The sequence below is a fragment of the Drosophila miranda genome, assembly GCF_003369915.1.
Source record: "Drosophila miranda strain MSH22 chromosome Y unlocalized genomic scaffold, D.miranda_PacBio2.1 Contig_Y2_pilon, whole genome shotgun sequence".
In the NCBI taxonomy this organism is placed as follows: domain Eukaryota; kingdom Metazoa; phylum Arthropoda; class Insecta; order Diptera; family Drosophilidae; genus Drosophila; species Drosophila miranda.
In genome coordinates this window covers 2,479,531-2,494,348 of record NW_022881614.1, presented here as the reverse complement: position 1 = coordinate 2,494,348, position 14,818 = coordinate 2,479,531, and the positions used below count along the sequence as shown (strand labels likewise).

At 45.3% G+C, this 14,818-nt stretch overlaps 1 protein-coding gene across 1 annotated transcript; it reads left to right on the top strand.

Annotated features, from left to right (window-relative positions):
* Positions 1-426: 426 nt before the first annotated feature.
* On the top strand, positions 427-3,259 carry LOC108160105 (V-type proton ATPase 116 kDa subunit a). Its single transcript, XM_017293895.2, has one exon. The coding sequence runs from the start codon at positions 489-491 to the stop codon at positions 3,192-3,194; it is 2,706 nt and encodes a 901-aa protein (XP_017149384.2). The 5' UTR covers positions 427-488; the 3' UTR covers positions 3,195-3,259.
* The last annotated feature ends 11,559 nt before the right edge of the window (positions 3,260-14,818 follow it).

Genomic DNA, 14,818 nt, shown 5'->3' with positions numbered 1-14,818 from the left:
GCTTGCCCGCTGCCCCGCTCTCGATTTGTTCAGCGTTCAACAAATCGTTGGAGTTCAATATCTTGGGGGGAATATTTTCTAGTTTGTGGCGGAGAATCTGTAAGAGAGAGAGATATGTACTTCCCACAATTTCAGTGCAAGTCCGATGTTGTTTCCCACCGTTCCCCATGTGTCTTTGTTCACTGTAGCGTGGCGGAGGCCTTCGGTGTGGGCGTGGCCTGGGCTGCAACTGCAAAGAGCTTGCATGCAAAGCCTGGCATTATCTTCTGTCGGAGATCTCAGGCCCAGGCCGCTCTTGGCCATGTTTGCTACTCGAATTGAATGGGCCACAATGGGAGAGAAAAACAAACGTATCAATTAGCAGGAGAAAAAAGCCCGAGCTCGAGCTCGAGCCAGAAAACGAAAATCAAACAGAGCAGGCCCCGAAACATTTATATATTTGGATAGATCGATTTTTTGTTTGTTATTTTCTTAGTCAGTTTTCGATCATGGCCAAAGCGTTTTTCCGCAGCGAGGAAATGGAGCTGTGCCAGCTGCTGCTGCACACGGAGAACGCCTTCGACTGCCTCATGGAGCTGGGCCACCACGGGGGCCTGCAGTTCAACAACGTGTACGACGAGGATCGCCAGCTGAACGGGCTGTACACCAAGAAGGTGTCGCTGTGCAACGAGCTGATCCGCATCACGACCAGTCTGCAGCAGCAGATGGTGGAGCTGCAGATCAGAGTGTACTTTTATCCGGACGTGGACCTGGAGCACCGGCTGCGCGAGCGGGACCTCAAGGAGTACGGCGAGCGGCTGCGGCGGCTGCACGTGGAGACCAGTGCCGTCATGGAGCACTACCAGGCCCTGGATCGTCGCCGCTACCGGATGATTGAGCACCGATACGCGATCAACAAGGCCGACAAGTACTTCGCCTCCGATCAGGGCAGCGAGCTGCTCTACACGGAGAGCACGCTGATGTCCCTGATCAAGGACGCCACCGACGAGGGTCCTGCCCACCGGCAGCTCAACTACATGATCGGCAGCATACGGGCGGACAAGTTCGAGAGCTTCGAGCTGCTGTGCTACCGCCTGTTCGGGTTCAATCTGGTGGTGCGCTTCGCGGAGATCCCCACGCTGGTGGTGGACTACTATGGCCACCGGATGGAGAAGGTGCGCAAGTTCTCGCTGCTGCTGCTCACCAACTCGACCGTGATCTGGCCAAAGGTCACCAGGCTCTGTCACGCCTACCACGTGACCATCTACGAGTGCCCCGAGACGAGCACGCTGCGCATGGCGAAGGTCGACGAGTTGAGCTCGGAGATCAACAGCCTGGAGCGGATCCTCGAGGAGTCGCAGCGCATACGCATACAGATCCTGGAGGTGACCGCCCGGGATCTGTATCTGTTGCGCGTGAATCTAAGCAAGGCCGTGATGGTGTACGATCTGCTGAATCGCCTGCGGCCGGTGGGTGGCCTGCAGCATCAGAAGTATCTGCAGGCCGAGTGCTTTGTGCCCGTCTCGGAGCTCGAGGATGTGCGCGAGGCCCTGAGGAAGGGAACGCGGATGAAGGGCGGAGTGGATAGGCAGGAGGAGGAGCAGCTAGAGCAGGAGCTGGATCCAGATGATGAGCCGAAACTGAGTCCCCCCAAACAGGCCACCGAGGAGGAGTCGCATGCCCCCGTGCTGCTCAAGAAGAACCGCCAATCCAGCCACATTCCGCCCACCTACTTTCGGCTGAACAAGTTCACGCAGGGATTCCAGAACCTGATCGACTCGTACGGCATCTCGGACTACAGGGAGATCAATCCGGCGCCGTACACGATCATCACGTTTCCGTTTCTGTTCGCCGTGATGTTCGGCGACTTTGGCCACGGCATCCTGGTGACCCTGTTCGCCCTCCTGCTGATCTGGAAGGAGAAGAACATCGCGGAGAGCCAGCAGGCCGCCAAGGAGGAGAACGAGATACTCAACATCCTCTTCGCCGGACGCTACATAGTCCTGCTGATGGGCCTGTTCTCCATCTACATGGGCCTGATCTACAACGACGCGCTGTCCAAGTCCCTTAACTTGTTCGGCTCCAGCTGGAGCTGCCGCTACAATTCCTCGACGCTGGACCACATGGGCGGGCAGCTCAATCTGGATCCATCGGATGGCAACTTCTTCTCGGGCGATCCGTATCCCTTTGGCGTCGATCCGGTATGGAAGGTGTGCGGCGAGGACTCGATCACCACCTTCAACTCGCTGAAAATGAAGCTGGCCATCATCTTGGGCATTGCCCAGATGATGTTCGGCCTCTCGCTGTCGGCCGTCAACTGTCTTATCCTCGACCGGAGGGCAGATCTCTTCCTGGTCGTTGTGCCGCAGTTCATCTTCATGATCTGCCTCTTTTGCTACCTGGTCTTTCTCATCTTCCTCAAGTGGCTGCTGTATGGGGGCCTGAAGAGTGCCCCCTACAACACGGCCTGTGCCCCGTCCGTGCTGATCACCTTCATCGACATGATGCTGATGAAGAACACCCAGCTGGACGATCCGCAGTGCAAAAACGAGATGTTCAAGGGGGAACGTTTGCTCGAGTATGTTCTCGTGTTTGTGGCCTTCCTGGCGGTGCCCGTTCTGCTGGCCGGCAAGCCCATATATTTGCAGCAGCGCCAGAAGAAGCTCAAGAAGGAGCGCCAGGGGCGCGACATCAGCGATCTGAAGCAGGATGGCCGCGACACCCTCAAAGAGATGCGCTCCTCGCGGCACTACTCCTTCGACTCCCAGGAGGACGTCGTCAACGAAAGGCGCGCCTCCAAGACGGACCCGCCCAGGGCCGACCATGCCGAGGAGTTTGATCTGTCCGAGATCTGGATCCACTCGGGCATACACACCATCGAGACGGTCCTGGGTTCAGTTTCGCACACGGCCTCCTATCTGCGCCTGTGGGCCCTCTCCCTGGCCCACGATCAGCTGTCGCACGTGCTGTGGCACATGGTCCTAAGCAAGGGTCTGAAGAGCAACTCCCCCCTCTACGTGTCCGTGCCGGTGCTGGCCTGCTCCTTCCTGGCCTGGGCCGTGCTCACCGTGGCCATTCTGGTGGGCATGGAGGGGCTGTCCGCCTTCCTGCACACGCTCCGCCTCCACTGGGTGGAGTTCCAGTCGAAGTTCTACAGCGGCTCCGGCGAACCCTTTCGCCCCTTCAAGTTTGCGGCCTCCAGCCAAAGGACCTAGGACCAAGTGTCTCTCTGGGCCACCAATCCCCAGCAAAAGGCCATAAACCAAAGCTAACTTTAAACAATTTCCATTTTTTTGCTTTATGCCACTCCGAAACGACGGCCATTGCCAGCTGCCACTGCCACTACCACTACCATTACCATTACCACTGTTGCCTCTGTTGCAGTTGCCTCTGTTGCTGTGGCAGGCTTCCTTCCTCCGATGCGGGCGCTTTTGGTGTCATCGACCCTTTAGTGTTGTTGTCTCTGAGCTCCGGTCTGTTGTGGCAGTACACGTACACGTCCACGTACTCTGTTGTATTGCTGCTGCTGCTGCTGTTCGTTCTTGTCTCGTAGTTGTTCAGATTGTTTGACTTGACTTGACTTTATTAGATCTCAGAGACAACAGCAACAGCAGCCCCAAGAACCACCAGAAGACCTGCACTTGGGATACTCTTTTGGGTTTTGGTGGGGTTGGCGATTGGCGTATGCCGCCTAAGTCTTTTGTTAATACTTTCGTTGTGGCCGTGGCTGTGCCTTTGGCCTGTGCGTTGCTCTAATGTTGGGCACACAAATGGCCAACTACTTAGCACTTTTATGGCCCACAATTGTCAAGTCTCCCAGGGGTAACCAGATTGCATCCATTACAGGCCCAGTCCCATCGCCAGCCCCATCCTTCGCCCCATACACTGCAAGAAATGCAAGGTCACGTTGTCGCCGAGGGAGATTCAATTTGAAACTTAAATGTTGATGATTCCCTTTTGTGTTGTCGCTTATCAGTCACGTTCCACTGTTTCCACAGTCTGCTGGCTGGGTCATCAGTTTTTTGAATGCATTGCCGGCGCTGTCCTTTAAAGGGCTGCTTTTCGATGTTGCAACAATGACAGCAGCAGCAACCATTGTTGGCACAGGGACAAGGGACAAGCGACTGCGACTGGGACTCTGTCTAGTTCTGCTTTTGGGCCTTTACATGCCGGGGGCATAACAAACGAGGTGGAACGTTGTGAGTTGCTGCGGACACCGCAACTCTACAGTTATACCCGATACTAAGTCAGTATGGCTCTCCTGCGGCAGACGCCGCTAATATTGAACCACACGACAAAGAGTACGTGCGAGAGAGACAGAAAATCAGTCTGAGCGTGACGTCGGGAGCTGCGTAGCCACTGAAAATTGATTTCTTGCTTTTGGCTACAAAAATAATCCGATCTGATCCAGATTCAGCAATCTGATAGATATGGTCATTATCTATGATTCTGCATTTTTAGTTTTCTCGAATCTGCAATATTGTGCAAGCAACAGATTTTCGTCCTTTGTGGGGGCGGAAGAGGGTGGGGCGAAATTCTGAGACATACGTTTTATAGTGAGATCTAACAGAAGTGCGGATACCAAATTTGGTTACTCTAGCCTTAATAGTCTCTGAGATTTGTTGATGCCCCAGATTTTCGTCCTTTGCGGGGGCGGAAGGGGGTGTGGCGAAATTTGAACACGAAACGGTCAAGGTCCGATATCACAGGAGTGTGGATACCAAATTTGGTTGCTCTGGCTCTTATAGGTTCTGAGATCCTTGAACTCATATTTTGCAATTGGCAAAACCGACCATGAAACCTGTGTGTTAGAGAGAGACAGAGCGAGAAAGAATGAAATTGTTTTCTTGATTCTGGCTATAGATTTTGCACTGTAGAAGATATGGTCATCCTCACCGATTCTGCGTTTTTGGTTTTATCGTATCTTTAAAAATGTGGATGCCACAGATTTTCGTCCTTTGTGGGGGCGGAAGTGGGCGGGGCGAAGTTTTGAAATATTTTTGTAGCAGTGACATATAACAGAAGTCTGGATCCAAAACATCGCTGCTCTAGCTCTTATAGTCTTTGAGCACTAGGCGCTGAAGGGGACGGACAGACGGTCGGACGGACGGACAGACGGTCGGACGGACGGACGGACGGACGGACGGATAGACGGACAGTCGGACAGACAGACAGGGCTCAATCGACTAGGCTATTGATGCTGATCAAGAATATATATACTTTATGGGGTCGGAAACGATTCCTTCTGGACGTTACACACATCCACTTTTACCACAAATCTAATATACCCCAATACTCATTTTGAGTATCGGGTATAAAAAGCAACAACAAACGAGGGGGAACGTTGTGAGTTGCTGCGGACACCGCAACTCTACAGTTATACCCGATACTTAGTCAGTATGGCTCTCCTCCGGCAGACGCCGCTAATATTAAGCGACACGACAAAGAGTGCGTGCGAGAGAGACAGAAAATCAGTCTGAGCGTGACGTCGGGCGATGCGTAGCCACTGCAAATTGATTTGTTCCTTTTGGCTATAAAAATTATCTGATCTAAACCAGATTCAACAATCTGATAGATATGGTCGTTATCTATGATTCTGCGTTTTTAGTTTTCTCGAATGTGCAATATTGTAGATGCAACAGATTTTCGTTCTTTGTGGGGGCGGAATAAGGTGGGGCGAAATTCTGAGATATACGTTTTATAGTGAGATCTAACAAAGGTTCGGATACCAAATTTGGTTACTCTAGCCTTAATAGTCTCTGAGATTTGTGGATGCCCCAGATTTTCGTCCTTTGCGGGGGCGGAAGGGGGTGTGGCGAAATTTGGACACGAAACGGTCAAGGTCCGATATCACAGGAGTGTGGATACTGTAATGTGCCAGAAATTCATATTCGTAGAGGTGTGAGATTGTATGTACGGATGGAGGTTGTACATACTTTTTTTGACGGTCAGACACCAATAGTATAGCAGGATTTCGGAACGTGTACCTCTAGCTATGCTCTAACTAGCTCGCCGGAATGTCGTGGGATCTTTACTACTCTCCTATGTGCTATACGAACACATTCCCAAAGATGTTTTAGGTACACTTGATTTAATGTTCAAAAGGAACTCTACAAAAGAAATCAAAAAGAAAAAGAATGTGAATTTTAACTAACTGGTTAACCGACTACCGACAAATAGTCAGGCTATATTCCGTCGCTCTTGGGGAACTCAGATGACTTTGGCCCCTTCTCTACCCTCCCTACCTTTGTATGCCGTTTAATCGACAGCATAACCCTAATCGAGCGCATCTCTATTTGATCATCGGACTTCCTCAGGCTCTACTCAGGACAAACACGAAAGGTTTAATGTTCCATTATTATCTACTAATTATTATTTAATAATTCAAAATTTAAGGGTTTGGACTTCATGGTTTTCCAGATAAGTATAAACTTAGCATAAAGTAATTAAATGAAGAAGGAGGAAATAGTAGCAGGTTATACCTAGTTATATGTGTATAGGTATATAGGACTTATGTGTAGAGAATATGGCGTAAAAGAAATTAAATTGGAAGGAAGAGAAAAATATGATAATTATATAATTTTAATTATGGCACGGCTATGGTTGTTTTATATACCGGAATAGAAGTTTTATAAGACAGATATATATTTCGGAAATACTCGAGAATTCCGTTTAAGGAAGTTCGTAACTCACTCATACTTTATACGAATTATCCGGCGTGTCCGTTGAGCTCAAGGGGCGACGCAGGAACATATTCTGAGGAAGGGAGAAAAATTATGAATATACAGGTCTTCACTTCTAATTCGGATGAAACACCGATTTTCTTTACATTTCCATACCCGTACGACGGCGATTTGCCACTCAACGGCTGATCTTAAAAAAATGTGGTTTTCATTTGCGCTAATTTCTAATTATGGGTAATTATATACATTATTGGTTTTTTTTTTCTTTTTAAATCTAGACAATACAAAAATAGTTAGTGCGTAGCCTAATCTTTAATAAATGGAAAATCTCATGACGAGACTCAAAACTAATACTTTGGTACATTTTCACACGACGACTATTAAACGGCAGTGTGGATCGCCGCAGAATAATGTTTTATTTTCACAGTTTGAGAGCCCCTCCACACATTGCGAAGAACTACATGCGAAAGCCTTAGCCGCGCGCTTAATTCATAAGCGAGAAGGGTGACGAGTGCGGCATATTAGTTTATCCGAATTCGCAAGAAAACCATTCTTCTCGTCTTACTCCAAAATGTACTTCAGCTCAAGTATGGCTCCACATAACTTCGGGTTTCACTCTAGTATATCTTCGGACGGCTCTTTCTGGTTTATTTGGTTGTAGTTATCGTTGGTTTATGTAGATGCTGGTTCCTGGGAAATCCGAGGTCTTTCCCAGATCTACTAAGAAATCGATGGACTTGGCACGTGTTTGATTGCACAATGTTTTCAAATTCACTTGTATATATATATTTGTATAAAAAGACACATCCGAATTCGCACAGCTTCACTATAGCAATGATCTAGCCAGAAGTTCTATTACTTGCATTAGCCCTTACGATCGGAACTTTACCTTCCACAACCAACGGGGTAATCGTACGATTTTAGACAAAGCTTACACCTTGCTTCCCTAAATAACGGAGTAATCGTACGATGCTAAGCAAAGCTTACACATAGCTTCCACGACTAACGGAGTAATCGTATGATTTCTAGTAAAGCTTTAAAACATAACTCCCACAGATCCACGCTGCTTCTCTAAATTAGACATTAAGCTCTTCAATGGAAGCTTTAACTTCTGCTCTCTTGTAATTGATCTCTTATCTTGTTTTTGTAAAGAGCGGAGTTAATGTTAAACGCGAGGGCCGTACTTCCCAAGCTGTTCTCTGGAGTTTTAGAGTCACAACTGGCCACTACACCACAGTTGAGGAAGCGCTAGTTTTAACTGGCGAAGCCTAAACGGAAAAAGGACAGTTGCCTAGTGTTTCACTTGTATGTCTTTGAGGTGAAATATTCCTAAGTTTTTACCCTGTTCGTTCTTCAGTTGATAATAGGAAATAGGCTCCAGAAACGAATTGAGATCCGTTATCTGTTAATACCACCTCGGGGACTCCAAATGTACAGAACAAATAATTTTCGAGGTAATCGCACACCCGATTGGAAGTAAACACCCTAAGGGGGCATAGGAAATGAAATTTTGTGAAGTGATCTACGATAATAAGTAAAACAATATGCCCTTTCTTGGATCGGGGATATGGACCCAGCAAATCCATATAAAGCTTTTGAAACGGACGATCAGACACCATTGGTTTTCCCATGGGTGGTTTCAACACGGTGTTCGGGTGTTTGGTGTGACGACACACTTCACAATGAGTTACAAACTCACGTATTTGCTTACACACCTTGGGTGAGTTCCCTAGGAATCCATAATTTCCAAGATAGATTATCTACACCATTATTTCCCTGATCAAGTTCGGTTCTTTTGTAGACAAAATCATTGAGAATCTTCAAGTCTGGTAATTTGTCTTGCTTAGCGCGAATATTATCAATTAAGGTCATATATTCTGGTGATTTAAATTCTGCGGCAGATAGATCAACTATCGGACCCTGCTCTTCCATTTCAGAAACAGTAATTTCTACAGTACTAGCATCACATAACAGCAAAAAGGGTTTTGAGAAATCAGGAGTAGACAAAATGGGAGCTGACGTCAAGCACTGTTTAAGTTTTTCAAATGCCTGATTGGCCAAAGGGTTCCACGCATACGCTTTCGGTTTCTTTAATAGTTCTGTGAGGGCGCAACTTACCGTTGCATAATTGTCGACGAAACGACGGTACCACCCCGCAAGACCAAGGAATCGTCGCAATTGTTTCACCGTCTTGGGAACGGGGAATTCTTTAATAGCTTTACCTGTCCGTATCCAATGATGAACCCCAGATACTTAATCTCACGCATGCAAAAGTGCGACTTGGCAATGTTTATCGTAAGATAAGCCTTTCGTAAGTGTACTGCAACTTCTCTCAGTAACATTAAATGGGATTCGAAATCGTCTGATAAAATTAGTAAGTCATCGAGGTAAACAAACACTCTCGTACGCAAGTTAGCAGGTATTACCTTATCCATTAAACGACAGAGGGTTTGTGAGGAATTGGTTAGACCAAAAGGCATAACTTTTGTATTGATACAGCGGTCGGTTAGGTATGGTAAACGCGGTGTATTGGCGTGAAGACTCCTCTAGGGGAATTTGCCAATAAGCATGCTTCATATCGAGTCCCGTTATGTATTTGGCAGGGGGCAATCGACTGAGTATCCCATCTATATGGGGAAGGGGGTATGCATCTTTTCGGGTATATTTGTTGATCTCTCGAGAATCAAGGCATAACCTATTCTTGTTCCCTTTCTTTACTAGGACGCAATTGCTACTCCATGGACTATTTGAAGGTTCTATCACGCCCAGCTTAATCATCTTCTCTACTTCTTCGAACATCACTTTCTCTTTCGCGGGGGAAATGTCGTTGTTTGACGGGTACTTCGGCATTGATTACCATAGAATGTTGTATTAGGTGTGTACGACCTAGTCCGTCGCATTCATATGACGGGAAGGTTCTTATTACCGCCTCTAATTCGTTCCTTTGTTCTTCATTTAGGGAATGCATTTTAGGCGTTTCCTTCATAATCGTGTCGTCTCTATTCTCCAAACAGCTCACAGTTCCTTCTCGGGTCAATAATTGGAATAGAAGACCGAAATCTTTCCAAAAGTCAACTCCTAAATAAACATCTTGCTTTAAATCTGGTATGATAAAGAACTCTACTTCCTTAACTATTTTACGGAATTCAATCGGGAACACCAATTTGGACACTACGGTACAAGCTTCGTTGCTGGCAGTGCGTATGGTTCCCAAACACTTCTGAGATTGTGGGTGATGTGCTAAAAAGGTTGCTGCTCTCCCACCCAAACAGCTAATGGTTGCTCCTGAATCCAGCAAAGCCTTATAAGTTTGCCCTTCGATCATTACCTCCGTGTACAATCGGTTATCTGAACTCAGAATAACTGCTCAGACTAAACGTTTTCGAACAGATTGGACCTTTTTCCAGAGCGCTCGTCTCCGGACCGTCGATCGTTTGGGCTTAACTATCAATTTAAACCACGTGTTCACATTTTCTGAATCTAACTCTTTGCTCTCCATCGTTTGAGTCGCTACATCTATACCTGTACAAATTTGGTGTAGTATCATATCCGGTTTTACTTCAACTACCCCTTCGGAAAGCCCTCTTAAGGTAGTTGGTTTACTTTCGTTTAGTTGCTGTTCTAGGTCGGATGTACTGACTGGGCTCCGGTCGGTACATCCCGTTTCAAGTTTTTCGCTGGGTTACATTTGACGCATCCTTAGCACCACACCCATAGCAGAAAATTCGCCTTTCTCCTAAACAATCATCAAAACGATGCCCTTCCTGGTCGCAGTTCCAGCATACTAGCTTCTTACGATAAATCTGCGAAACGTCTTCTTCCTCCATATCTTCATGGTCCGTAAGTATTTCTGCTACATTCGGTTTGCTGAATTTACCTCGTGGAAAAGGGTTATGGTTGTCTTTACAGAAGTTTTCATGCTTGCGAACTTCATCTCTCAGGCCAGTTCGATCGCTGATTTTGAGATGCAAGAGTTCATATCTGAGGGCCGTTTTTGCGTTACGTTTTAAAATGTCTACTAACTTATTTTCGCTAACCTCGTGTGAGAGCCTGGACACTAATTCTTCGACGGCCGTCTGGTAATCGTCAAACGATTCACCCTCTCTCTGACGGCGTTTTCTAATCAACTCCCACAAGTCGAAATCATCTTTAGCATCATCGAATCGTTGTCTAAACGAGGCAGAAAAAGTTTGCCAAGAAAACTGTGGGTTCTTTCTATGGAAGTTCCAAAACCAATCGCTGGCTTCAGACGAGAAAAGCAGATGCATATTGTCACAGAGTAATTCGTAATCGTTATTTAAAGTGGAGGATGTAAGTGAACGAACCCTGTACAGGAATTCGTCGACGTGCATAGCGTCTTTGGATCCGTCAAACTTTAGTCGCCAACTGGCTAAGATATTAGCGGCCTTCCCAGGAGCTATTGCCCTGTTAGATACATTTGGATGAGGTAATCCCCTTTCCCTTCCATTTTCTGAAGACAACGAGTTTCCTGTTATATTAGGCTCGTGATTTTGCCTTGTCGCTTGCACAGGCGTGCTATCTGAAGCTATAGTCATCCTACCTAATTGTCCGCGTAGATTTTCTTCGATCAAATTCTTAACGAATGAACTTAGCTCCACCATCATATCTTTCTGCTCACCTTTTATCAGGGCTTGTATAACCTCAAGGGTTCTTTCCGACATATCTCCTTCGCCCGACCTATGGCTGATACTGCCCAAAGAATTATCCCGAAATTGTTGAGACTGCAACCTAGTATGCATCCCTCTGCGCGATGTAGTTCCCCGTCCCTGTTTAGGCCTAGCCCCTCTTGACTTTTGATGTCCTCTCTCTGAAGCGTTTGACTCCGGGTTGGATCCCCCTTCTAACGGCACTATAACCGAACCCATGTCGGGTGGTAATTCGGCTGCTAGAGTATTCTCATCAAACGAAAGTTCCTCCGGATTCAACTCCGCCCTACATTCGGGGCAATTTCTGTTATTTTTCACGAATTCTTTCATGCAAGTATCATGATACCTGTGCCCACAAGATGCAGTACATATTAGTTGACTTCTTCTTATGGCTTCTTGACATATACCACAGATCTGGGCGTCCACGTCACCCGACGCCTTGCCCCCTGGGGTACGTTGTACTGGTGACATGTTAAGGTAACCCAGTAATACGAGTTCTGATCACTAAATGTGGAAATCCCTAATTATAGGACCAAAGCTTCAATAAATTCTACAAAATTTTCATAAATACCCAATATTTGTCCTTTTCGGGCTTGACTCCGTCCGATATACGCTTTCTCTTGTCGCCGGAATATAACCTCAATGAAATCTAATTTGGTCTATGGTATGTTTATGTGGTCAGTAACCTTGGCAATGGCTAATTTCCAAATCTATATCTAGAAAATTAGACTTCCGAAAGCCATCGATACTCTTCCCTCATAAACTCTTTTGGGGTTATCCTATTATAATTTGGCCGACCTATCCGCCTTTGTGAATAGCTGTCGTATATTCGCAAATTAATTCTGGTAACAAAAAAAATATCAGTTTCCATCCCTTGCTACCTGGCGGATTCTATTTGGTTAGGTATTCCGAAACTCAGAATCTTAAACCCAAAATTCCATCAATATCCTCCGTTACAGTAGTTGGACGGGAAGTATTAATTTTAATGTGGAATTTAAAATTGCAACGAGCAAAGTTTTTGGGGGTTTTAACCAGTAGTAACTCGTACTCTGGCCCACGTTGGGCGCCAATCTATGTAATGGGCCAGAAATTCATATTCGTAGAGGTGTGAGATTGTATGTACGGATGGAGGTTGTACATACTTTTTTTGACGGTCAGACACCAATAGTATAGCAGGATTTCGGAACGTGTATCTCTACCTATGCTCTAACTAGCTCGCCGGAATGTCGTGGGATCTTTACTACTCTCCTATGTGCTATACGAACACATTCCCAAAGATGTTTTAGGTACACTTGATTTAATGTTCAAAAGGAACTCTACAAAAGAAATCAAAAAGAAAAGAATGTGAATTTTAACTAACTGGTTAACCGACTACCGACAAATAGTCAGGCTATATTCCGTCGCTCTTGGGGAACTCAGATGACTTTGACCCCTTCTCTACCCTCCCTACCTTTGTATGCCGTTTAATCGACAGCATAACCCTAATCGAGCGCATCTCAGGACAAACACGAAAGGTTTAATGTTCCATTATTATCTACTAATTATTATTTAATAATTCAAAATTTAAGGGTTTGGACTTCATGGTTTTCCAGATAAGTATAAACTTAACATAAAGTAATTAAATAAAGAAGGAGGAAATAGTATCCAGTTATACCTAGTTATATGTGTACAAGTAAAAAGGACTTATGTGTAGAGAATATGGCGTAAAAGAAATTAAATTGGAAGGAAGAGAAAAATATGATAATTATATAACTTTAATTATGGCACGGCTATGGTTGTTTTATATACCGGAATAGAAGTTTTATAAGACAGATATATATTTCGGAAATACTCGAGAATACCGTTTAAGGAAGTTCGTAACTCACTCATACTTTATACGAATTATCCGGCGTGTCCGTTGAGCTCAAGGGGCGACGTAGGAACATATTCTGAGGAAGGGAGAAAAATTATGAATATACAGGTCTTCACTGAAACACCGATTTTCTTTACATTTCCATACCCGTACGACGACGATTTGCCACTCAACGGCTGATCTTAAAAAAATGTGGTTTTCATTTGCGCTAATTTCTAATTATGGGTAATTATATACATTATTGGTTTTTTTTTTCTTTTTAAATCTAGACAATACAAAAATAGTTAGTGCGTAGCCTATCTTGAATAAATGGAAAATCTCATGACGAGACTCAAAACTAATACTTTGGTACATTTTCACACGACGGCTATTAAACGGCAGTGTGGATCGCCGCAGAATAATGTTTTATTTTCACAGTTTGAGAGCCACTCCACACATTGCGAAGAACTACATGCGAAAGCCTTAGCCGCGCGCTTAATTCATAAGCGAGAAGGGTGACGAGTGCGGCATATTAGTTTCTCCGAATTCGCAAGAAAACCATTCTTCTCGTCTTACTCCAAAATGTACTTCAGCTCAAGTATGGCTCCACATAACTTCGGGTTTCACTCTAGTATATCTTCGGACGACTCTTTCTGGTTTATTTGGTTGTAGTTATCGTTGGTTTATGTAGATGCTGGTTCCTGGGAAATCCGAGGTCTTTCCCAGATCTACTAAGAAATCGATGGACTTTGACGACCTCGTTCTTGGAGGGGGGTCATCTATCTTCTTCGGAATCATAGATATGGGCGAGCAGTAAGGGGAATTCGACTTTCGAATTATTCCCTGCCTGATCATATCTTTGATTTGCTGGTTTACCTCCTGATCATGTATCTGGGCATATTTGTATGGTCGTCTGTAGACCGGGTCTTCATGTAGAGTTTTGATCTCGTGCTTGATTGTACTTGTGAAAGTCAAATTGTCACCTTCTCTGTACTGCACATCCTTAAACTCATATAAGACCTTCTTTAACTCTTCCCTCTCTTCGTCGTTTAAGTGTTCCAATCTTAATTGATTACATTCCCTTAATTCACTGTCTAGAGCGGAAGAGAAGTATTGATCTCCCTCTGGAGATGGGTCAAGGCACTTAGGTGCGATCTTCTCTTCTTTTGTAGAGGGATCAGTGCACTTCTGTGAGGTCTTGCCGGCTTCAATAGCTTCTCCACTCTGAATGATTGGGTACGACCTAGCTCCTAGTGTTACAGTGTCATTTCTGTAATCGATGACGGCTTTACTTGCCATCAAGTATTCTCTTCCTAATAAAATATCATAATTTTCGGAAAAGTCATGTACACACAAACACCGATTTTCTTTACATTTCCATACCCGTACGACGACGATTTGCCACTCAACGGCTGATCTTAAAAAAATGTGGTTTTCATTTGCGCTAATTTCTAATTATGGGTAATTATATACATTATTGGTTTTTTTTTTCTTTTTAAATCTAGACAATACAAAAATAGTTAGTGCGTAGCCTATCTTGAATAAATGGAAAATCTCATGACGAGACTCAAAACTAATTCTTTGGTCCACTTTCACACGACGGCTATTAAACGGCAGTGTGGATCGCCGCAGAATAATGTTTTATTTTCACAGTTTGA